The 22,894-nt window shown below is 46.5% G+C and overlaps 1 protein-coding gene and 1 long non-coding RNA gene across 5 annotated transcripts in view; one reads left to right on the top strand and one right to left on the bottom strand.

The window, feature by feature from the left end:
- The window catches only part of C6H7orf57 (chromosome 6 C7orf57 homolog), a 175,483-nt gene that overhangs the window by 25,511 nt on the left and 127,078 nt on the right, over window positions 1-22,894 (bottom strand). Inside the window, exons 8-9 of one of the 3 annotated variants that reach the window (XM_069730388.1) lie at window positions 17,398-17,454; window positions 10,528-10,736 (exon numbers count right to left, since the gene is read on the bottom strand). The exons of 1 other annotated variant lie outside the window; for it this stretch is intronic. In XM_069730388.1, the coding sequence (XP_069586489.1) occupies window positions 10,669-10,736; window positions 17,398-17,454 (125 nt within the window). In that variant the 3' untranslated portion in view covers window positions 10,528-10,668. Of the gene's footprint in view, window positions 1-10,527; window positions 10,737-17,397; window positions 17,455-22,894 lie in introns of those variants that run through there. One more of the 3 variants, XM_069730389.1, reaches the window with a different exon arrangement.
- LOC138642306 (uncharacterized) overlaps window positions 1-22,894 on the top strand; it is a 301,712-nt gene that overhangs the window by 168,913 nt on the left and 109,905 nt on the right. The gene's annotated exons all lie outside the window — the stretch shown is intronic.

Below are 22,894 nucleotides of genomic sequence, written 5' to 3'. Positions count from 1 at the left end.
TCCTGAAAAAATAATTTTATTCTATTATTTTTTTTTTCCTAAAGTCTCCCTGAAAAAACAAAACAAAACAAATCAGTGGGAGATTAATATTGCCCTTTCTGCTTGTGTGCCAGTCTTGACTCCTGGGTGTGCCATCTCTCTCTCTCTCTCCAATTGTGGGCCATAGAAAGCCTATTATTTTTTTAGCTTGATTTGGGTTCCAAAATCTACCTGAAAAAATCACTATATCAATCAGTGGGAGATAAAAATTGGCCTCTGGGCTTGTGTGCCACTCCTGACTCCTGTGTGCGTCATCTCTCACTCAGTGGGCCATAGAAAGCCTTTTTTTGTTTTATTTGTTTTCTAAATTCTCCCTGAAAAAATCATTTTATTGTATTTGGTTTCTAAATTCTTCCTGAAAAAATCATTTTATTCTATTATTTTTTTTTCCTAAAGTCTCCCTGAAAAAAAAAAAAATCAAATCAGTGGGAGATTAATATTTACATTTGTGCTTCAGTGACAGTCCTGCGTGTGTGGCATCTCTCTCATTTGTTGCCACCAACAACAGAGTGTGTAACATTGTGCCTGATTTTCGTTGTGGTCTCACTCACCTGTAAAGGGGTAGCTAAATCATACTGAAGTTATAGCTCACCGTGTAATTTGTGTGACAGCAACAAATACCGTTAGTTTGTTTACCTTTTTAAAACAATGAGGAAGTCTGGTGGAAGAGGTCGTGGCCGGGGGCGTTCATTGTCAGCTGGTAATGAGGGTAGTGGTAGTGGTGGAGCATCAGCTGGTCGTGGGAAAAAAAATATTGCACCTAAGTCTGGAGCTGTGGAGCCAGGTTCGTCGTCTGGCTACACAAGGCCTCGAACGCTCCCTTTTCTGGGAGTAGGAAAACCGCTTTTAAAGCCGGAGCAGCAAGAGCAAGTTTTGGCTTATCTTGCTGACTCAGCCTCTAGCTCTTTTGCCTCCTCTCGTGAAACTGGTAAATGTCAAAGCAGCGCGTCGTTAGTGGATGTTCACGGTCAGGGACAAGTCGCTTCCTTGTCCTCTTCAGCAAAAACAACAACAGAGAAGAATGCAGCAGGCGACACAACGGGTTACTCCATGGAGCTCTTTACACATACCGTCCCTGGCTTAGAAAGTGAAGCAGTTAACAGTCCATGCCCATTACAAGTTGAATCTGACATGGAGTGCACTGATGCACAGCCACAGCCAGACTACTATGCTGGTCCTTTGACTCAGACCACAACATTGCCCTCGCAGGGTAATGATCAAGAATCAGACCCTGATGAGACTATGTTGCCCCATCACGAACGCTATACCACCGACCGACACGGTGACACAGACGAAGTTGCACACGAGCTACAAGAAGAGGTAATAGATGACCCAGTTCTTGACCCCGATTGGCAGCCATTGGGGGAACAGGGTGCAGGCGGCAGCAGTTCTGAAGCGGAGGAGGAGGGGCCGCAGCAGGTATCAACATCGCAACAGGTTCCATCTGCCGGGCCCGTATCTTGCCCAAAACGCGTGGCAAAGCCAAAACCTGTTGGAGGACAGCGTGGCCATCCGGTTAAAGCTCAGTCTGCAATGCCTGAAAAGGTATCCGATGCTAGAAAGAGTGCAGTCTGGCATTTTTTTTAAACAACATCTAATTGATCAGCGCAAAGTCATCTGTCAAAAATGTTCAACTACCTTAAGCAGAGGACAGAATCTGAAAAGTCTCAATACAAGTTGCATGCATAGACATTTAACCACCATGCATTTGCAAGCCTGGACTAACTACCAAACGTCCCTTAAGGTTGTAGCACCCTCGGCCAATGAAGCTAGTCAGCAACGCAACATCCCTTCCGGCAGTGTGGGGCCACCATTTTCCGCACCACCTGCAGTATCTGTGCAGGTTTCTTTGCCAGGCCAAAGCAGTCAGGGTCAGGGAATCACCAGTTTCGTAGTAGGAAACACTGCATCTAGGACACCGGCGGCAACAATACCATCTCCCACCGTCTCTCAGTCTGCCATGCCCGCCGGCACCCCCGCTAGTTCCACGATCTCCAGCTCTCCAGTCCAGCTCACCCTACATGAGACTATGGTTAGAAAAAGGAAGTACTTAGCCTCGCATCCGCGTACACAGGGTTTGAACGCCCACATAGCTAGACTAATCTCGTTAGAGATGATGCCCTACCGGTTAGTTGAAAGCGAAGCTTTCAAAGCCCTGATGGACTACGCTGTACCACGCTACGAGCTACCCAGTCGACACTTTTTTTCCAGAAAAGCCATCCCAGCCCTCCACCAGCATGTTAAAGAGCGCATCGTCAATGCACTCAGGCAATCTGTGAGCACAAAGGTGCACCTGACAACAGATGCATGGACCAGTAGGCATGGCCAGGGACGTTACGTGTCCATCACGGCACACTGGGTAAATGTGGTGGATGCAGGGTCCACAGGGGACAGCAAGTTTGGGACAGTTCTGCCTAGCCCACGGTCTAGGAAACAGTTGGCTGTAGCCGTTCGCACCCCCTCCTCCTCCTCTTCGTCCTCCTGCAGAAGCGAGAGCTCGTCCACAGACCGCAGTCGCACAACCACTCCATCCGCAGCTGCCACTGTTGCACACCAGGTCTCCCATTATGGGGCAGCTACTGGCAAACGTCAGCAGGCTGTATTGGCTATGAAGTGTTTGGGCGACAACAGACACACCGCGGAAGTTCTGTCCGAGTTCTTGCAGAAAGAAACGCAGTCGTGGCTGGGCACTGTAGATCTTGAGGCAGGCAAGGTAGTGAGTGATAACGGAAGGAATTTCATGGCTGCCATCTCCCTTTCCCAACTGAAACACATTCCTTGCCTGGCTCACACCTTAAACCTGGTGGTGCAGTGCTTCCTGAAAAGTTATCCGGGGTTATCCGACCTGCTCCTCAAAGTGCATGGACTTTGCTCACATATCCGCCGTTCGCCCGTACACTCCAGCCGTATGCAGACCTATCAGCGTTCTTTGAACCTTCCCCAGCATCGCCTAATCATAGACGTTGCAACAAGGTGGAACTCAACACTGCACATGCTTCAGAGACTGTGCGAACAGAGGCGGGCTGTTATGTTTTTGTGGGAGGATACACATACACGGGCAGGCAGTAGGATGGCAGACATGGAGTTGTCAGGTGTGCAGTGGTCGAAGATTCAAGACATGTGTCAAGTCCTTCAGTGTTTTGAGGAATGCACACGGCTGGTTAGTGCAGACAACGCCATAATAAGCATGAGCATCCCCCTAATGCGTCTGCTGATGCAAAGTTTGACGCACATAAAGGATCAGGCGTCTGCAGCAGAGGAAGAGGAAAGCCTTGATGACAGTCAGCCATTGTCTGGCCAGGGCAGTGTACAGGACGAGTTAGCGGGTGAAGAGGAGGAGGAGGACGAGGAGGATGATGGGGATGATTATATTTGTAATGAGGAAGCTTTTCCGGGGCCACTGGAAATTGGTGGCGCGGCAAGGCCGGGTTCTGGTTTTTGGAGGGACACAAGTGACGTGGATTTGCCTGAAACTGCCCCTCAACCAAGCACAACCGGAGATTTGAGAACTGGAACTTTGGCCCACATGGCGGATTATGCCTTACGTATCCTCAAAAGGGACACACGCATAACTAAAATGATGAACGATGACGATTACGGGTTGGCCTGCCTCCTTGATCCTCGCTATAAAGGCAAATTGCAAAATATAATGCCACATGAGAACTTGGAACTAATATTAGCAACCAAACAATCAACTCTTGTTGACCGTTTGCTTCTGGCATTCCCTGCACACAGCGCCCGTGATCGTTCTCACACGAGCTGCAGGGGCCAGCAGACCAGAGGAGTTAGAGGGTCAGAAATCAGAAGTGGCCTTGGCCAGAGGGGTTTTCTGACCAGGTTGTGGAGTGATTTTGCTATGACCGCAGACAGGACAGGTACTGCAGCATCAATTCAAAGTGACAGGAGACAACATTTGTCCAGTATGGTTACAAACTATTTTTCATCCCTTATCGATGTTCTCCCTCAACCGTCATTCCCATTTGATTACTGGGCATCAAAATTAGACACCTGGCCAGAATTGGCAGAATATGCATTGCAGGAGCTTGCTTGCCCGGCAGCTAGTGTCCTATCAGAAAGAGTATTCAGTGCTGCAGGTTCAATACTAACAGAAAAAAGGACTCGTCTGGCTACCCAAAATGTAGATGATCTAACCTTCATTAAAATGAACCACAACTGGATTTCAAAATCTTTTGCCCCACCTTGCCCGGCTGACACCTAGCTTTCCTATGTAAAGGTCTTGCCTGTGGACTATTCTGAACGACTTTTCCAATCTCGTAATTTGCAGCACCTGATTGTCCAGCATCCGACATGTTAACACCTCCCTAAATGGCCAAAGTCCCCACACGGAGCCGTGGTATCGCCACTTGGCGCCAGCACCCGTGAGAGTACTGTTTGTCTGAAGAGGTGGGTGTGCCCGCTTTTGGTCGACGGCACTGCCACTAGGTCCCTCATAGTACAATAAAGTGTCTGGTGGTGGTGCGCACCCAACGTCAGACACACCGTTGTAATATGAGGGGCCCTGGGCTTGTACCGCCGGCCACAAGACAGTCCCCCCCCCCCCAGGTCAAACAGTGCTCTACGACTTGCAAAATTTTCTCTCACAGCTCCACCAATGTTTAGTCTATGCGCTGACATCCTTCAATGCCTGGCACTGTCAATACCATTGTATTGACATTTTTCTTATGTTAGGCCTTCGAAGCCTGTCTGCGGTCCCTCCTTCCACTAGGCCTCCACTGACCTGTCTACTGCTGCCCGTGTTCCCCTGGAACCAATTTTAAATTGCCTACAGCCAGCCCAATTTATTATGTTAGGGCTTCGAAGCCTGTCTGCGGTCCCTCCTTCCACTAGGCCTCCACTGACCTGTCTACTGCCGCCCGTGTTCCCCTGGAACCAATTTTAAATTGCCTACAGCCAGCCCAATTTATTATGTTAGGGCTTCGAAGCCTGTCTGCGGTCCCTCCTTCCACTAGGCCTCCACTGACCTGTCTACTGCCGCCCGTGTTCCCCTGGAACCAATTTTAAATTGCCTACAGCCAGCCCAATTTATTATGTTAGGGCTTCGAAGCCTGTCTGCGGTCCCTCCTTCCACTAGGCCTCCACTGACCTGTCTACTGCCGCCCGTGTTCCCCTGGAACCAATTTTAAATTGCCTACAGCCAGCCCAATTTATTATGTTAGGGCTTCGAAGCCTGTCTGCGGTCCCTCCTTCCACTAGGCCTCCACTGACCTGTCTACTGCTGCCCGTGTTCCCCTGGAACCAATTTTAAATTGCCTACAGCCAGCCCAATTTATTATGTTAGGGCTTCGAAGCCTGTCTGCGGTCCCTCCTTCCACTAGGCCTCCACTGACCTGTCTACTACCGCCCGTGTTCCCCTGGAACCAATTTTAAATTGCCTACAGCCAGCCCAATTTATTATATTAGGGCTTCGAAGCCTGTCTGCGGTCCCTCCTTCCACTAGGCCTCCACTGACCTGTCTACTGCTGCCCGTGTTCCCCTGGAACCAATTTTAAATTGCCTACAGCCAGCCCAATTTATTATGTTAGGGCTTCGAAGCCTGTCTGCGGTCCCTCCTTCCACTAGGCCTCCACTGACCTGTCTACTGCTGCCCGTGTTCCCCTGGAACCAATTTTAAATTGCCTACAGCCAGCCCAATTTATTATGTTAGGGCTTCGAAGCCTGTCTGCGGTCCCTCCTTCCACTAGGCCTCCACTGACCTGTCTACTGCTGACCGTGTTCCCCTGGAATCAATTTTAAATTGCCTACAGCCAGCCCAATTTATTATGTTAGGGCTTCGAAGCCTGTCTGCGGTCCCTCCTTCCACTAGGCCTCCACTGACCTGTCTACTGCTGACCGTGTTCCCCTGGAACCAATTTTAAATTGCCTACAGCCAGCCCAATTTATTATGTTAGGGCTTCGAAGCCTGTCTGCGGTCCCTCCTTCCACTAGGCCTCCACTGACCTGTCTACTGCTGCCCGTGTTCCCCTGGAACCAATTTTAAATTGCCTACAGCCAGCCCAATTTATTATGTTAGGGCTTCGAAGCCTGTCTGCGGTCCCTCCTTCCACTAGGCCTCCACTGACCTGTCTACAGCTGCCCGTGTTCCCCTGGAACCAATTTTAAATTGCCTACAGCCAGCCCAATTTATTATGTTAGGGCTTCGAAGCCTGTCTGCGGTCCCTCCTTCCACTAGGCCTCCACTGACCTGTCTACTGCTGCCCGTGTTCCCCTGGAACCAATTTTAAATTGCCTACAGCCAGCCCAATTTATTATGTTAGGGCTTCGAAGCCTGTCTGCGGTCCCTCCTTCCACTAGGCCTCCACTGACCTGTCTACTGCTGCCCGTGTTCCCCTGGAACCAATTTTAAATTGCCTACAGCCAGCCCAATTTATTATGTTAGGGCTTCGAAGCCTGTCTGCGGTCCCTCCTTCCACTAGGCCTCCACTGACCTGTCTACTGCTGACCGTGTTCCCCTGGAACCAATTTTAAATTGCCTACAGCCAGCCCAATTTATTATGTTAGGGCTTCGAAGCCTGTCTGCGGTCCCTCCTTCCACTAGGCCTCCACTGACCTGTCTACTGCTGCCCGTGTTCCCCTGGAACCAATTTTAAATTGCCTACAGCCAGCCCAATTTATTATGTTAGGGCTTCGAAGCCTGTCTGCTGTCCCTCCTTCCACTAGGCCTCCACTGACCTGTCTACTGCTGCCCGTGTTCCCCTGGAACCAATTTTAAATTGCCTACAGCCAGCCCAATTTATTATGTTAGGGCTTCGAAGCCTGTCTGCGGTCCCTCCTTCCACTAGGCCTCCACTGACCTGTCTACTGCTGCCCGTGTTCCCCTGGAACCAATTTTAAATTGCCTACAGCCAGCCCAATTTATTATGTTAGGGCTTCGAAGCCTGTCTGCGGTCCCTCCTTCCACTAGGCCTCCACTGACCTGTCTACTGCTGCCCGTGTACCCCTTGAACCAACATCAGAAAATATAAAAATAAGTATTTTGCTTATAAAAAAAGAAAATACTGGAGAGATATCAAATGCAGACATTTTAACATTAAAAACAAACACATACAACAAAAATGTGGTACAGTACTAAAAATGGCCACCAGCTACAATAACTTTCTCCTGCAAGTAGTTAACTGAAAGTTTTTTTCAATTTAAAACACAGATATGGCATCCACCGAGTGTTGTCCTGTCGCGTCTTCTTTATATTATTGCCAAGAAGATGCAAAACAATGAAAATAATAAAATCATTATTTACCAAAAAAATAGAGTAAGTCAAAACCACATTGCAAATAAACATTCATTACAAATAAAGAAGCAGGGCGCGTCCGAGGGTGAGTATATACCTAATAAGAAAATAATCACCCTCGGACGCGCCCTGCTTCTTTCCGACAGCCTTCCTTCCTAAGAATCAGCCCTTCCGTGGTGTAGAGAGAGGGTTTGTTACACTCCAAGGTGTTCCCCAGGTTGCCTTTCCTGAGCTTCGATCTTCATGCTCTCGTTTAGTAGTTGTCGGAAAGTAGGCTGCATTAGGCCTACAAATTGGGTATGGGGTGGAGAGAGATGGTGTGTTACACTCCAAGGTGTTCCCCAGGTTTCCTTGCCATTGCTTCGGTCTTCCGACTCTCGTTTAGTAGTTGTAGAAAACTACACTGCATTAGGCCTACAAAATGGGTATCGGGTGGAGAGAGATGGTGTGTTACACTCCAAGGTGTTCCCCAGGTTGCCTTTCCTGAGCTTCGATCTTCCGGCTCTCGTTTAGTAGTTGTTGGAAACTACACTGCATTAGGCCTACAAATTGGGTATGGGGTGTAGAGAGATGGTGTGTTCCACTCCAAGGTGTTCTCCAGGTTGCCTTTCCTGAGCTTCGATCTTCCGGCTCTCGTTTAGTATTTGTTGGAAACTACGCTGCATTAGGCCTACAAATTGGGTATGGGGTGTAGAGAGATGGTGTGTTCCACTCCAAGGTGTTCTCCAGGTTGCCTTTCCTGAACTTCTATCTTCAGGCTCTCATTAAATTGTGGTTAACTGGAACAACTGCATTTGGCGTACTAGTTGGTTTGGGGCCTACTATCGGTGTCTGCCACTCCTTGCTGTTCTCCTGGTTTCCTGTCCTGAAATTCCGTTTTCAGGCGCTCGTTAAGTAGTTGTTAATGTTAGACTGCATTTGGCCTACTAGTTGGGTTGGGGCCTACTATCGGTGTCTGCCACTCCTTGCTGTTCTCCTCCACTGAACAAAGCTGTGCCGCCTGTTTACTACGGTTGCCAATTTTGAACTGCATTTCGACTACTTACTGATTTGGGCCTACTCTCTGTGTCAGCCTCTCATTCCAGTTGTCCTCCACTGCAATGCCCCCTGGTTATTCCTGTGTTACCAATTTTGAACTGCATTTAGCCAACTTTATTCTTTGGGCCTATATCTGTGTTTCCTCCTCATCCTGCCCATTGCCCAGCCAGTGATAGATGAGTCTGCTGGTACATTGACCCATAACGCAACATTCCCCGTGCACGCTACACAACAACATTGTGACCCTGCTGAAAGTCAGGTTGCTCTTCCCGCATACCATACCACCTTACACGGGGACAAAGAGGAAGGTGCAGATGAAAGTGCAGGTTCCTTCATCAGGTGGGGGGAGGAATACTAGTTGGCGACGTCACTGGCACAGGGCCTCTCATAGTACGCAAAAGTGTTGCTGCCGGTGGGAGGCGCCCCCGCCGTGCAAACACACCGCTGTACTTTGAGGGGCCCTGTGCCAGTGCCAATGCCAACGAGTGGGCCCCCCCTGCTTGCTCAGGTTCACAGCACTTGCAAAGTTGAAATACTTACCTCTCCCTGCTCCACTGCCGTGACGTGGTCCAGATTTCCTGGGCCCACTAATTACTTGAACCAGCCCTACCCACCACAACTTTAGCCAAATGACCCCCAATTTCAAATGCCTTACAATTATTATAAGGTAAATTACGCTTGACAAGCTTCATTAAGAAGAATGGATGGTTTTGACATTAAAATGGGCACTCTAGGTGTTTTCCTGGCCCCCACTCACTGCCGACTATGCTGCCCCATTGACTTGCATTGGGTTTCGTGTTTCGGTCGATCCCGACTTTACGTCATAATCGGCCGATTTCACTCGACCCGACTTTTGAGATAGTCGGGTTTCGCGAAACCCGGCTCGACTCTAAAAAGGTCAAGGTCGCTCAACTCTACCCCTGACTTTTCGCAATGATCGGCCGATTTCACCCGAGTCGGGTTTCGCGAAACCCGACTCGATCCTGAAAAAGTAAAAGTCGCTCAACCCTAGCCCCGACATCTTCACTTTCAGAAGTAACCCGGGGAACAGTGCCAGCTAGGGCGCCCCCTAGTGTTAGGGACAGGGAAGGAGCCCCTGATCTCAGGTCACTGGACAACAGAATTGTGACAACTGATATGCAAAAACCAGCTTTAATGCACTTTAATGCACACAAGACAGGTGCTTTGATCAGTTGGCATCCATGTGCTGAGATCTCCACTGATTACTAAGATAGAGGGACAAAAGCTCTTAGGGTACCGTCACACAGTGGCATTTTGATCGCTACGACGGCACGATTCGTGACGTTCCAGCGATATAGTTACGATCTCGGAGTGTCTGACACGCTCCTGCGATCAGGGACCCCGCTGAGAATCGTACGTCGTAGCAGATCGTTTGAAACTTTCTTTCGTCTAGTGTCCCGCTGTGGCGGCATGATCGCATGGTGTAACAAAGGTGTGCACGATATTGTATACGATGTGCGCATAGTAAACAACTGCTTCTACATCGCACATACGTCATGAAATTATCGCTCCAGCGTCGTACATTGCAAAGTGTGACAGCAGTCTACGATGCTGGAGCGATATTGTTACGATGCTGGAGCGTCACGGATCGTGCCGTCGTAGCGATCAAAATGCCACTGTGTGATGGTACCCTTAGACCATGTGCTAATCACCTCTGAGTCTAAAAATGGGCTCAATTAAAACAATAATGTGGCCCTGATTCATGAAGGCTGACATTTTGTACCCCAGGATTGATGAAGAGTGCGCTGGAGTAAGATGCTCCAAATTCATTAAAAAGCACAAGCATCTGATGTGGGCCTTTGCAAGAAAGGTACTCTAGTTAGACACGTACATTTCTGTAACAATTGACGTCAGTTTGCTGTGAAAGTTATGAATTTGTCAACCACACTTGGTCTCACACCAATCGACACAGAGTTACCCATTTTTGAAAAGCACCCAGGTTGGGTGTAAAGTATCAAAAAGTTACAAAAGTTTTCCACAACTTCAAGTTGATCAAAAATTTAACATTTCAAATAGTTTTACTGTTGAATTCTGGTGCTGTTTTATGAACTGGGGCGTATGATGCTGGGTTCACATATTCACACAGTTGTGCACAGCTTTATGATGATACTAATAACTTGATTATGTATGAGCTGTGTAGGGTTTAAATATGCCTTATGTCCAAATGTTGGCCCATAATAGTATTCATTTTGCATTTATTTTATTTGACCAAACTACAAGGCAACATGAAAATTAATTACATTATAAATAATAAAATGGTATGGAGCTGCTTGACATGGACTAAATCTGCATTGCTTAAGATGTGGAATGTTTTGTCTAGTTTTCTAAGTATCCAGTTTTGGATCTTTTGTGGCAGACATTATGGGCAGCCCCTTGTTTTCTGAATTGAAACCTGAAAACCAAAGGAAAAAAAATGTATTTGTTATCAAAGAGTTAATTTATACTAATGCATGGCATACTATGGTATGTAAATTCCAGTGTCATTACAACATACAGTATTACTAGGATTTCATTTTTTTTGCATTTTTTTTACCATTGTAAAAAAGAAAATCTGTTATGTCAAGAACCTGGACACAACTGAAGCCATAACTGTCAATAGTAACTAGGGCAGCTAGGTTGGACCACTGGTATGCCCTCCCCTGTATGCACCTTTAATCTTAATCCATAAATACTCCCATAATCAAAGATAACATACTAAAATCATTAAATAATGGTAAAGAAGAATAATCCAAAAGTGCATACAAGGCAGAAATATAATTTTACAAAGGTCGTCAAACACAAAATGAAGAGCAATATGCAAAGTATAGATAGAAATCACAATAGTGTGTATCTTACTGCGAGTCGAGGGTGTTCCAGTATCTTGTCATAGGCACAATTGGCCATTACAGTTCCATGTTCGTTATTTATACTACTTTGAATACGTTTTGAGCTGCTGTATACTTAGTATAATGCTCTTCACTTTGTCTTTGGTCTATTATTAGATGAACTGCAAATAATTATATCTCTGCCTGAGGGTCTCCATCCCCGAAAGGGCCCCCACTACACTACTGCAAGTGCAATAGCCCTGTCAGTCTTTGGCCCACTGCCTTTACAAACCAAAAACTACCCTGACAATGCCAGCCCTGCATTATTTATATTTATTATTATTATAGCACCATTTATTATTATTATAGCACCATTTATTCCATGGCGCTTTACATGTGACGAGGGGTATACATAATAAAAACAAGTACAATAATCTTAAGCAATACAGTCACAACTGGTACAGGAGGAGAGAGGACCCTGCCCACGAGGGCTCACAACCTACAATTATCAGTGCAGTCTCCAAGGTTAGCAGTGTGTGTTTAATATGCAATATGGGCGAGTTACAAGTAGTGTGTGAGACTAACATGCAGTTTGTGTGTGTGACATACAGTGTGTAACAAGTAGTGTGTGAGTAACATGCAGTGTGACTATGTGACATTCAGTGTGTAACAAGTAGTGTGTGAGTAACATGCAGTGTGACTATGTGACATTCAGTGTGTAACAAGTAGTGTGTGTGTAACATGCAGTGTGACTGTGACATTCAGTGTGTAACAAGCAGTGTGTGAGTAACATGCAGTGTGACTGTGACATTCAGTGTGTAACAAGTAGTGTGTGAGTAACATACAGTGTGACTATGTGACATTCAGTGTGTAACAAGTAGTGTGTGAGTAACATGCAGTGTGACTATGTGACATTCAGTGTGTAACAAGTAGTGTGTGTGTAACATGCAGTGTGACTATGTGACATTCAGTGAGTAACAAGTAGTGTGTGAGTAACATGCAGTGTGACTGTGACATTCAGTGTGTAACAAGTAGTGTGTGAGTAACATGCAGTGTGACTATGTGACATTCAGTGTGTAACAAGTAGTGTGTGTGTAACATGCAGTGTGACTATGTGACATTCAGTGAGTAACAAGTAGTGTGTGAGTAACATGCAGTGTGACTGTGACATTCAGTGTGTAACAAGTAGTGTGTGAGTAACATGCAGTGTGACTATGTGACATTCAGTGTGTAACAAGTAGTGTGTGAGTAACATGCAGTGTGACTATGTGACATTCAGTGAGTAACAAGTAGTGTGTGAGTAACATGCAGTGTGACTATGTGACATTCAGTGTGTAACAAGTAGTGTGTGAATAACATGCAGTGTGACTATGTGACATTCAGTGTGTAACAAGTAGTGTGTGAATAACATGCAGTGTGACTATGTGACATTCAGTGTGTAACAAGTAGTGTGTGAGTAACATGCAGTGTGACTGTGACATTCAGTGTGTAACAAGTAGTGTGTGAGTAACATGCAGTGTGACTATGTGACATTCAGTGAGTAACAGGTAGTGTGTGAGTAACATGCAGTGTGACTATGTGACATTCAGTGAGTAACAAGTAGTGTGTGAGTAACATGCAGTGCGACTATGTGACATTCAGTGTGTAACAAGTAGTGTGTGAGTAACATGCAGTGTGACTATGTGACATTCAGTAAGTAACAAGTAGTGTGTGAGTAACATGCAGTGTGACTATGTAACATTCAGTGTGTAACAAGTAGTGTGTGAGTAACATGCAGTGTGTGTGTGACATTCAGTGTGTAACAAGTAGCGTGAGAGTGACTTGCAGTGTGAGTGTGTGTGACATTCAGTGTGTAAAGGCCCCTTCACATTAAGCGACGCTGCAGCGATACCGACAACGATCCGGATCGCTGCAGCGTCGCTGTTTGGTCGCTGGAGAGCTGTCACACAGACAGCTCTCCAGCGACCAACGATCGCGAAGTCCCCGGGTAACCAGGGTAAACATCGGGTTACTAAGCGCAGGGCCGCGCTTAGTAACCCGATGTTTACCCTGGTTACCAGCGTAAAAGTAAAAAAAAACAAACACTACATACTTACCTACCGCTGTCTGTCCCCGGCGCTCTGCTTCTCTGCACTCCTCCTGCACTGGCTGTGAGCACAGCGGCCGGAAAGCAGAGCGGTAACGTCACCGCTCTGCTTTCCGGCTGCCCGGCGCTCACAGCCAGTACTGGAGGAGTGCAGAGCACAGTGCCGGGGACAGACAGCGGTAAGTATGTGCTGTTTTTTTTTTTTTACTTTTACGCTGGTAACCAGGGTAAACATCGGGTTACTAAGTGCGGCCCTGCGCTTAGTTACCCGATGTTTACCCTGGTTACCAGTGAAGACATCGCTGGATCGGTGTCACACACGCCGATCCAGCGATGTCCACGGGAGATCCAGTGACGAAATAAAGTTCTGGACTTTGTTCAGCGACCAACGATCTCCCAGCAGGGGCCTGATCGTTGGTCGCTGTCACACATAACGATTTCCTTAACGATATCGTTGCTACGTCACAAAAAGCAACGATATCGTTAACGATATCGTTATGTGTGAAGGTACCTTAACAAGTAGTATGTGGGTAACATACAGCGTGAGTCTGTGTGACATTCAGTCTTTAACAAGTAGTTTGTGAGTAACATGCAGTGTGACTATGTGACATTCAGTGTGTAACAAGTAGTGTGTGAGTAACTTGCAGTGTAAGTGTGTGTGACATTCAGTGTGCAACAGGTGGTGTGTGAGTACCATGCAGTGTGAGTGTGTGTGACATTCAGTGAGTAACCCGGGAAACCAGGGTAAACATCGGGTTACTATGCGCAGGGCCGCGCTTAGTAACCCGATGTTTATCCTGGTTACCCGGGGACCTCGGCATCGTTGGTCACTGGAGAGCTGTCTGTGTGACAGCTCTCCAGCGACTAAACAGCGACGCTGCAGCGATCGGCATCGTTATCAATATCGCTGCAGCGTCGCTAAATGTGACGGTACCTTTACTGAACAGCTCAGAGAGAGTGGGCCAAAGGCAGATTGGCAGGACAAGCCCTCAGCTTACATGACATGAGCCAAGACAAGACAGTGTGTAAAGAAGTTTCATAGCAGAGTAATGCAAGTATTCCAAGACTTGGGCTTCACCATTCATGACCAGATACACAGGCAAATGATGGAACAGGCCTTTGTGCATGGACTGAGACAGCCAATCAGGAAACCACTGAAAGTGGCTAGGCCCGACAACAGGTCAATAGCAGTGGACTAACCCAGCAAAATGGGTTATGTGCACCTAGGAGACTGTTTATTGCCGATTGTCGCCAAAACTGCCGCCATCATAGTACCACAAAGAGCGCGAAGAAGGAAACGGGTGCCGCGCTGCCGAGAACACCGGAAGGAGAGCAAGAAGTGAAGACACTGCAAAGTGCCAAGCGACACACCGGAAGGACCGCTGCAGACTCCGGAGAGGAGACACCGACCTCAAGAAGGTTAGCAAAGGGGAGAAGCTATGTCAAACCAGGGGGAAGAAGTGGTGGCAGATGCAGCCACAGCCCATGTAATGCCCCAAGACCTCGGGTTGGATGCAGCTGCAGGTCTCATGGCACCCCCGGGCCTCGCCACGGACGCACCTGCAGGCCCCATCTCACCACCAGGCCCCGCAGGGCCCACAGCTTCAATCAGCAGGCCGGACCCCACTGCCGCTACAGTGCCCATCATGCCATTGTTCACAGTAGCCAAAGGGATTGAGTCCCAACCAGGAGTGCAGAAGACGGCCCCTCTCATGGTGACCACTGACCTGGAAGCGCAACCAGTCTACAAAGACAGAAGAAGTGTCAAGTGTTGCAACTGTGGCAAGTTTGGCCATTTCCGGAACCAGAGCAGAGCACCCATGCAACATAAGAGTTGGTCCAGAGAAACAGGTCAAGGAAGAAGTACAGAAGGCAGCGAAGTACCCCATCCATAGGACAGGGGCAAGCAAGCCAGATCCGCAAGACACTATGCTCCTGACATGTAAAACCCCATCTGCAGGACCAATACCTCAAATTACTCTGAAAGTGAATGGCGTTGTCAGATCTTTTCTTCTGCACACCAGGGCTGCAACCCCCAGCTGTCATCTTCAGCAAGGCTAGTTATTAAGAATAGAGGGGTCCTCACGCTTTTTAAAAAAAATTTATTTAAAAAAATTTAAAAAATAGCGTGGGGTCCCTGTTATGATCTGGTGGTTAGAACAAATAGCGGACCTGGTAGTTAGAGCACCAGAAAAGACCTGATAGCACATTAATACAGGACCAGCTCTGGGAAGTGGAACCTCTGCTGACTGTAATCCCTAATCCTATCACGTACACTAGAAATAGCCGTGGAGCGCTCCTATCATGACCTAGGCGCCTCGTCACAGCCTCAGAACTAGCTAGCCCTAGAGATAGGAAAAATAAGCCTATCTTGCCTCAGAGAAAATTCCCCAAAGGAAAAGGCAGCCCCCCACATATATTGACTGTGAGTAAGATGAAATCACAAACACAGAGATGAAATAGATTTAGCAAAGAGAGGCCCGACTTACTAAACAGACAGAAGATAGGAAAGGTCACTTTGCAGTCAGCACAAAACCCTAAAAAAGCCACACAGAGAGTGCAGGGAAAAATACCTTCCGCACCGACTAACGGAGCGGAGGCGCCCCTCTGCATCCCAGAGCTTCCAGCAAGCAAGGCAAAAATCACATAAGCATGCTGGACAGAAAAAATAGCAAACAAGAAAAAAGCAAAGCGAAACTTAGCTTCTGCTGGAGAAAACAGGTAACCAGGAAGATCCAGGAGCGAACTAGACCAATGCTACAACATTGACAGCTGGCATCAGACAAGGATCCAAGAGGAGTTAAATAGAGCAGCCCACTAACGAATTAGCCTCGTCACCTGTGGAAGGAAACTCAGAAACACCCACAGGCATCAGAGAAAGTCCATGGACAGAACCAGCCGAAGTACCACTCATGACCACAGGAGGGAGCCCGAAAACAGAATTCACAACAGGTCCCCCCATTTTTGACAACCAGCCTTGCTAAAGCTCACAGCTGGGGGCTGGTATTCTCAGGATGATAAGGTGCCATTGATATAGGCCTCCCCAGCCTAAAAATAGCAGCCCGCAGCTGCCCAGAAAAGGAGCATCTATTAGATGCGCCAATTCTGGCACTTTGCCCGGCTCTTCCCACTTGCCCTTTAGCCTAGCCCTATAGCCTTACCTATTGTAAGGTGACATTAAGCCGGCTTAGTAATGGTGAGGAGTCAATAAGATACCTATCCATTACTAATCCTATAGTAGTTAAAGGGTTAAATAAACACACACACCTTAAGAAAAAAGTATTTTAATGAAATAAAACACCACATATTTTTCCCATCTTTATTAGTCTGCCATTCCAAGCGAAGCCCTCGATCTCCTGAAATAAAAATAAAAATAATAAACCAACACAAACACTCCCTGGTCCGATGCAGTCCAATATAATGAGTGTCCCATGCAGTAATCCATATCTGGGGGAGATAAAGTTTACAACCGGAAGCACTGCTAATGCGACTGCTCCTGGCTGTAAACTACTGGGGAATGAGAAAATGCTTCCGGCACTTGCTTCAGTGACTCGGGGTGACGTCAATTAGCATGCGCTCCCTCACAGCCTGACCTGAGGTAACCTCTGGAAGTGGGAAAATGCCAGTGAAGAGGTTACCGCAGGTAATCTATCCATCTATTCAATCTATCTATCTATCTATCGGCAGTTTTTTTTGCTGTGTGCACTCAACTTTATTGGCATGCACAAGAACGCATGAAAAAATGTACCAAAAAACACACTTAAACCTGCGTTTTTGGCGCAGCTTTTTTCTTGCCAAGAACATCAAGTTTTGCTGCAGAAAAAAAGCAGCAAAAATGCCCTGTGTGAACACACCCTTAATCTTTTACACGATCATTTACAGTTTCCTATGCTACAGAATTGAAATGTATCCATAAAAATCGGATGCCGCTCTGATGGTACGTATGGCATTTGATTTTTCACACACTGTCCGATTTTGAAGTGAAATTGCAGCATGCTGCAATTTTTTTCTCATGTTCAATACAGCTAGGCAAAAATAAGCCGATCTGCGCTGCTTCATTGAATAGCATTGGCCAAGAGCAGTCCGATTTTTTATTGGATTCCACAAGTCCGATTTATACGCAAGTGTGAGCGAAGCCTAAAAGAAAATAGAATTATTCTTACCGTTAATTCGGTTTCTAGGAACCTTCCACGACGGCATATGGAGGTTGTCTCTTTGCCCTAATGGGGAACAGGAAACACAGAGAGGTAAAAAGGACCTCCCACTCGCCATTGACTTACAACTGAAACCATAGCACCGGTTTACCTTCTGAATCCCAGAATTAATCCAGGAAATATAGAGGGTGGGAAATTAGCGCCGTCGTGGAAGGTTCCTAGAAACCGAATTAACGATAAGAATAGTTCTATTTTCTCTAGTCACCTTCCACGACGGCATATGGAGGAATACCAACAACGGCCTGAAGAACTTTGCGGCCGAAGACTAAATCCTTATTGGATAGTACATCCAATCTATAATGTTTGGAGAAGGTATGGAGTGAGGACCACGTAGCTGCCCTGCAGATCTGCTCCGAAGATGCGCCTGCTCTCTCTGCCCAGGAAACCGACGTAGATCTGGTTAAGTGGGCCTTGATTCCTACTGGAGGTATTTTGTTCTGAGCAAGGTAAGATTATGTTATGGCTCTTTTAATCCATGTAGCAATGGTACTCTTGGCTACCTTCTTCCCCTTATTTTGTCCTGAGGAATGGACGAAAAGATTATGATCAATTCTAAGATCATGGGTTTGATCCAAGTAATGTAGCAGAATACGCCGAACATCAAGAGTGTTAAATCTCCTTTCTTCCGAGTTTGCAGGTTTATTGCAAAAGGTTGGTAAGACGATTTCTTGAGAACGATGAAAATCAGAGACTACTTTTGGAAGGAAAGAAGGATCAAGTCGGAGTACTACTGAGTCTTCTCTAACCAGTAGATAAGGTTCTCTTATTGACAATGCCTGTAACTCACCCACTCTTCTGGCTGAAGTTATAGCTATCAAAAAACAGTTTTGTAAGCAAGATTTTGTGGGGAACAGGAAGACAGAGGTTCAAAGGGTGGACCTGTAAGACCTTGGAGTACGACATTAAGATCCCATGGAGGAACAATGACTTGTTTCCTAGGGTTTATTCTAACTGCTGAGGTCATGAATCTTTTGATCCAACGATGGCCTGCTAAATCTTGATCAAAGATAGAACTGAGCACAGAAACCTGGACCTTCAGAGTACTGGGTTTCAGACCAATCTCCAAGCAATTTGTAAAAAATCTAATATCTTAGGTATATCTGGTCTGAGAGGGTCTGAAGGGTTAGGCAGACAAAAAGATGAAAACTTTTTCCAGATTTTATTGTAAATGGCGTTTGTTACAGGTTTTCTGGATTTTTGTAGCATAGCTATGACAGAGCTTGATAACCCCTTTGCTTTCAACACCTGGGCCTCAGAAACCACGCCGCCAAATTTCACTTCTGAGGGTCTGAGTGGAGAACTGGCCCCTGAGAGAGGAGATTGTGCTTCATCGGTAACATTACCGGTCCGTCCACCTGTAGTTGTATGATCAGGTTGAACCAACTTCTCTTGGGCCAAAATGGAGGGACCAAAATAGTTGGGGTCCCTTCCATCCGTATTTTCCGCAGCACTTTTGCAAGGATCGGGATTGGCAGAAACGCGTAGGCCAGATGAAAGTGCCAATCTTGAACTAAGGCATCTATGGCTCTGGGATTTCCTCTTGGATCCAAGGAGAAATATGTTTCGACTTTTGCATTTTGGTGAGAGGCAAAGAGGTCGACCTCCGGGAGATCCCACTTGTTTACCAGAAAGTTGAATGTTTGATGATCCAGGCTCCATTTGCCCGGGTGAATATCCTGGCGGCTCAGATAATCTGCCTGAGTATTGGCAGTACCTTTCAGGTGAGTTGCCGTCAGGGACAGTAAATGTTTTTCGGCCCAGGCAAAAATTCGAGCAGATACCCGTTTTAGGCTGGCGAATTTTGTACTGCCCTGATGTTTGATATGGGCCACCGTGGTCATGTTGTCCGAGTATATACGATACGATACGATACGATACACTTTATTGATCACGTGGGAAATTATGGTATCACAGCAGCACAACTTACATCATAAAAATCATAAAGGAATTACATAGTTGACATGACAGTTTGTTGACAGAAGAACATTATACATTAGAATAGGACATACACAACGAGTGAACTGAAATGTAGAGAAATAAGTAGACTTTCACCTTAGTGGTTTAACCCTAATGTTATTATTGTACATTCCCATGGCAGTTGGCACAAACGATTTCCTATATTTTTCCTTCTTACACCTCAGAAGTATTAGCCGGTTACTGAAGGTGCTCTTCTGTCTCATGAATAGCTCATATAATGGATGTGCATTATTGTTCATAATTGCCATACACTTTTTCAGAGTTCTTCTCTCCACTACCTCCCCAAAAGAGTCCAGATTGCAGCCCACAGCAGAACTTGCCTTCTTAATAATCTTATTCAGCTTATTAGCATCAGAGGCCCGCACACTACTACCCCAGCACGTGATTGCAAAAAAGATGGCACTTGCCACTACAGATTGGTAGAACATTTCTAACATTTTGCTGCACACATTAAAAGACCTCAGTTTCCTTAGGAAATACAATCTGCTCATCCCCTTCTTGTAGACAAACTCTGAGTGGCATCTCCAGTCCAGTTTGCTATCCAAATGGACCCCCAAATATTTGTAACTCTCCACCTGCTCGACCTCCTGACCAGCAATAGTGATCGGTAAGCATTCCAACTTAATCCTGCTATAGTTGGCCACCAACTCCTTAGTTTTCTTAACATTTAGTTGTAGATAGTTACCATTGCACCAATCCACGAAATTCGACACCACACTTCTGTATTCCTCATCCCCCTGATCTCCCCTAATGCATCCCGCAACCACGGAGTCATCTGAAAATTTTTGAAGGTGGCAAAGTTCAGATTTATACTGAAAGTCTGAAGTATACAGAGTTAAAAGAAAGGGTGCAAGCACCGTTCCCTGGGGGGCACCTACACTGCTCAATAATCTGCTTGACACCACTGCTCCCATCTGTACAAACTGTGGCCGATCTGATAGGTAGTCAGTTATCCAATTTCCCATCCCCTCCTCAACCTTCATATCAGTCATCTTTTTGTGTAGTAAAAGTGGCTGCAGGGAGTTAAATGCACTCGAGAAATCGAAGAACATCGCTCGCACCGTGGTTCCGTCAATCTCCAGAAATGAATGTACCCTATGTAACAGAGAAAGAATAGCATCATCCACCCCCAATCTATGTCGGTAAGCAAACTGAAGGGGATCGATAAAAGCATTGACCCTTGGTCTTAAGTGAGCAAGCACTAACCTTTCCAAGGCCTTCATAGCGTGAGTTGTTAAGGCTACAGGACGATAGTCATTTAGGGTTGCAGGAGAAGAAGTCTTGGGTACCGGCACCAGACAGGAAGTTTTCCATAACACAGGTACCCTCTGTGTTTGTATACTTCCATTAAATAGGCGTGTAAAGACAGTACACAGCTGGTCTGCACAAACTTTAAGGACACGTGAGCTGAGTCCATCAGGTCCTGCAGCTTTAAGTTACTTAAACTGCCTCCTCACATCATTTTCGGATACTCTAAAATTAGTCTGCTCATCCTCCAATATCGATGTTGCAGAATTTGCACCCAGGTCCCCTCCACTATCAGTTGGCACATGCACACATGTACTGCTGAACCTGTTGAAATACTTGTTCATCTCATTAGCCTTGTCTAGATTTCCACCATGATTTTCAGGCCTCAGCTTAAGCCCAGTCAGTAATTTCATTCCTGACCAAACCTCTCTGGTATTATTGTGGGACAGTTTCTTTTCAAGTTTAATTCTGAAGGCTTCCTGGGCCTCCTTTATTTTATGCTTCAATTCATGCTGTATCATTTTAATTTCTTCTTTGTCACCTACTTTAAATGCCTTTTTTTTCCTGTTGAGCAAATGCTTCAATTCCTTTGTTATCCATGGCTTGTTGTTTGCAAAACACCTAATCTTTTTAGTCGGCACCAGCATATCAGTGCAGAAGTTAATGTAGTCAGTCACTCTACCAACCACTTCATTAACATTTGTATACTCGTCCATTGTCCCAAGCAGCACATCGCAGTCTGTAAGATGAAAGCAATCCTGCAAAGCCTGTTCATTTGTTGGACACCACATTCTAACTGATTTAAAGGTAGCCGGCTGTTTTCTAACAACAGGTTGGTAGACTGGTGACAATAGTACAAGATTGTGATCAGACTTCCCCAAGGGCGGCAGGGTAGAGGATGAATAAGCATTCTTGACATTCGCATAGAGTAAAGGCCCCTTCACATTAAGCGACGCTGCAGCGATACAGACAACGATCCGGATCGCTGCAGCGTCGCTGTTTGGTCGCTGGAGAGCTGTCACACAGACCGCTCTCCAGCGACCAACGATGCAGGTAACCAGGGTAAACATCGGGTAACTAAGCGCAGGGCCGCGCTTAGTAACCCGATGTTTACCCTGGTTACCATCCTAAAAGTAAAAAAAACAAACAGTACATACTTACCTACAGCCGTCTGTCCTTCAGCGCTGTGCTCTGCACTCCTCCTGTACTGTCTGTGTGAGCACAGCGGCCGGAAAGCAGAGAGGTGACGTCACCGCTCTGCTTTCCGGCTGACCGACGCTCACAGCCAGTACAGGAGGAGTGCAGAGGACAGCGCTGGAGGACAGACAGCGTTAGGTAAGTATGTAGTGTTTGTTTTTTTTACTTTTAGGATGGTAACCAGGGTAAACATCGGGTTACTAAGCGCGGCCCTGCGCTTAGTTACCCGATGTTTACCCTGGTTACCAGTGAAGACATCGCTGAAATCGGTGTCACACACGCCGATTCAGCGATGTCAGCGGGAGAGCCAGCGACCAAAGAAAGGTCTGGCCCTCTAGCCCCGACCAACGACATCACAGCAGGATTCTGATCGCTGCTGTGTGTCAAACTAAACGATATCGCTAGCGAGGACGCTGCAACGTCACGGATTGCTAGCGATATCGTTTAGTGTGAAGGTACCATAAGTCTAAAGTAATATTGTCACGTGTTGTACATTTCACAAATTGATAGAATTTAGGTAAGGCAGTAGAAATTTTAGCCCGGTTAAAATCCCCAGAGATTACAGTAAGCGAGTTGGGGTGTTTCAGCTGGAGCCGAGCAATGACTCCTGACAGCACTTCACCTGCAGCCTCATGGTTTGCAGTTGGTGGTATGTACAACACTATTGCAGTAACAAGCGAGAATTCTCTAGGAATATAGTAAGGTCTGAGGCCAACAGCTAGCAATTCAATGTTCGGACAACAATGGCGCTCCCTTACAGTCACATGCCCCTGATTGCACCAACCATTGTTTATGTAGAGTATAACTCCACCGCCCTTTTTTTTGCCGCTCTTCATAGTGTCTCTATCCGCCCGGACCATGTGAAATCCTGGTACTGAGACACTTGAGTCTGGGATCTCGCCACGTAACCATGTTTCAGTAAAACACATCAAACTGCATTCCTTGTATTCCCTCTGGGTCCGTATTAATGCCAGCAGTTCATCCGACTTATTACCCAGTGATTGAACATTCCCCATGATGATGG

Source organism: Ranitomeya imitator, chromosome 6 (genome assembly GCF_032444005.1).
Source record: "Ranitomeya imitator isolate aRanImi1 chromosome 6, aRanImi1.pri, whole genome shotgun sequence".
In the NCBI taxonomy this organism is placed as follows: Eukaryota; Metazoa; Chordata; class Amphibia; order Anura; family Dendrobatidae; genus Ranitomeya; species Ranitomeya imitator.
The sequence above is the reverse complement of the archived record's forward strand: the minus strand, read 5'-3'. Positions and strand labels throughout refer to the sequence as shown.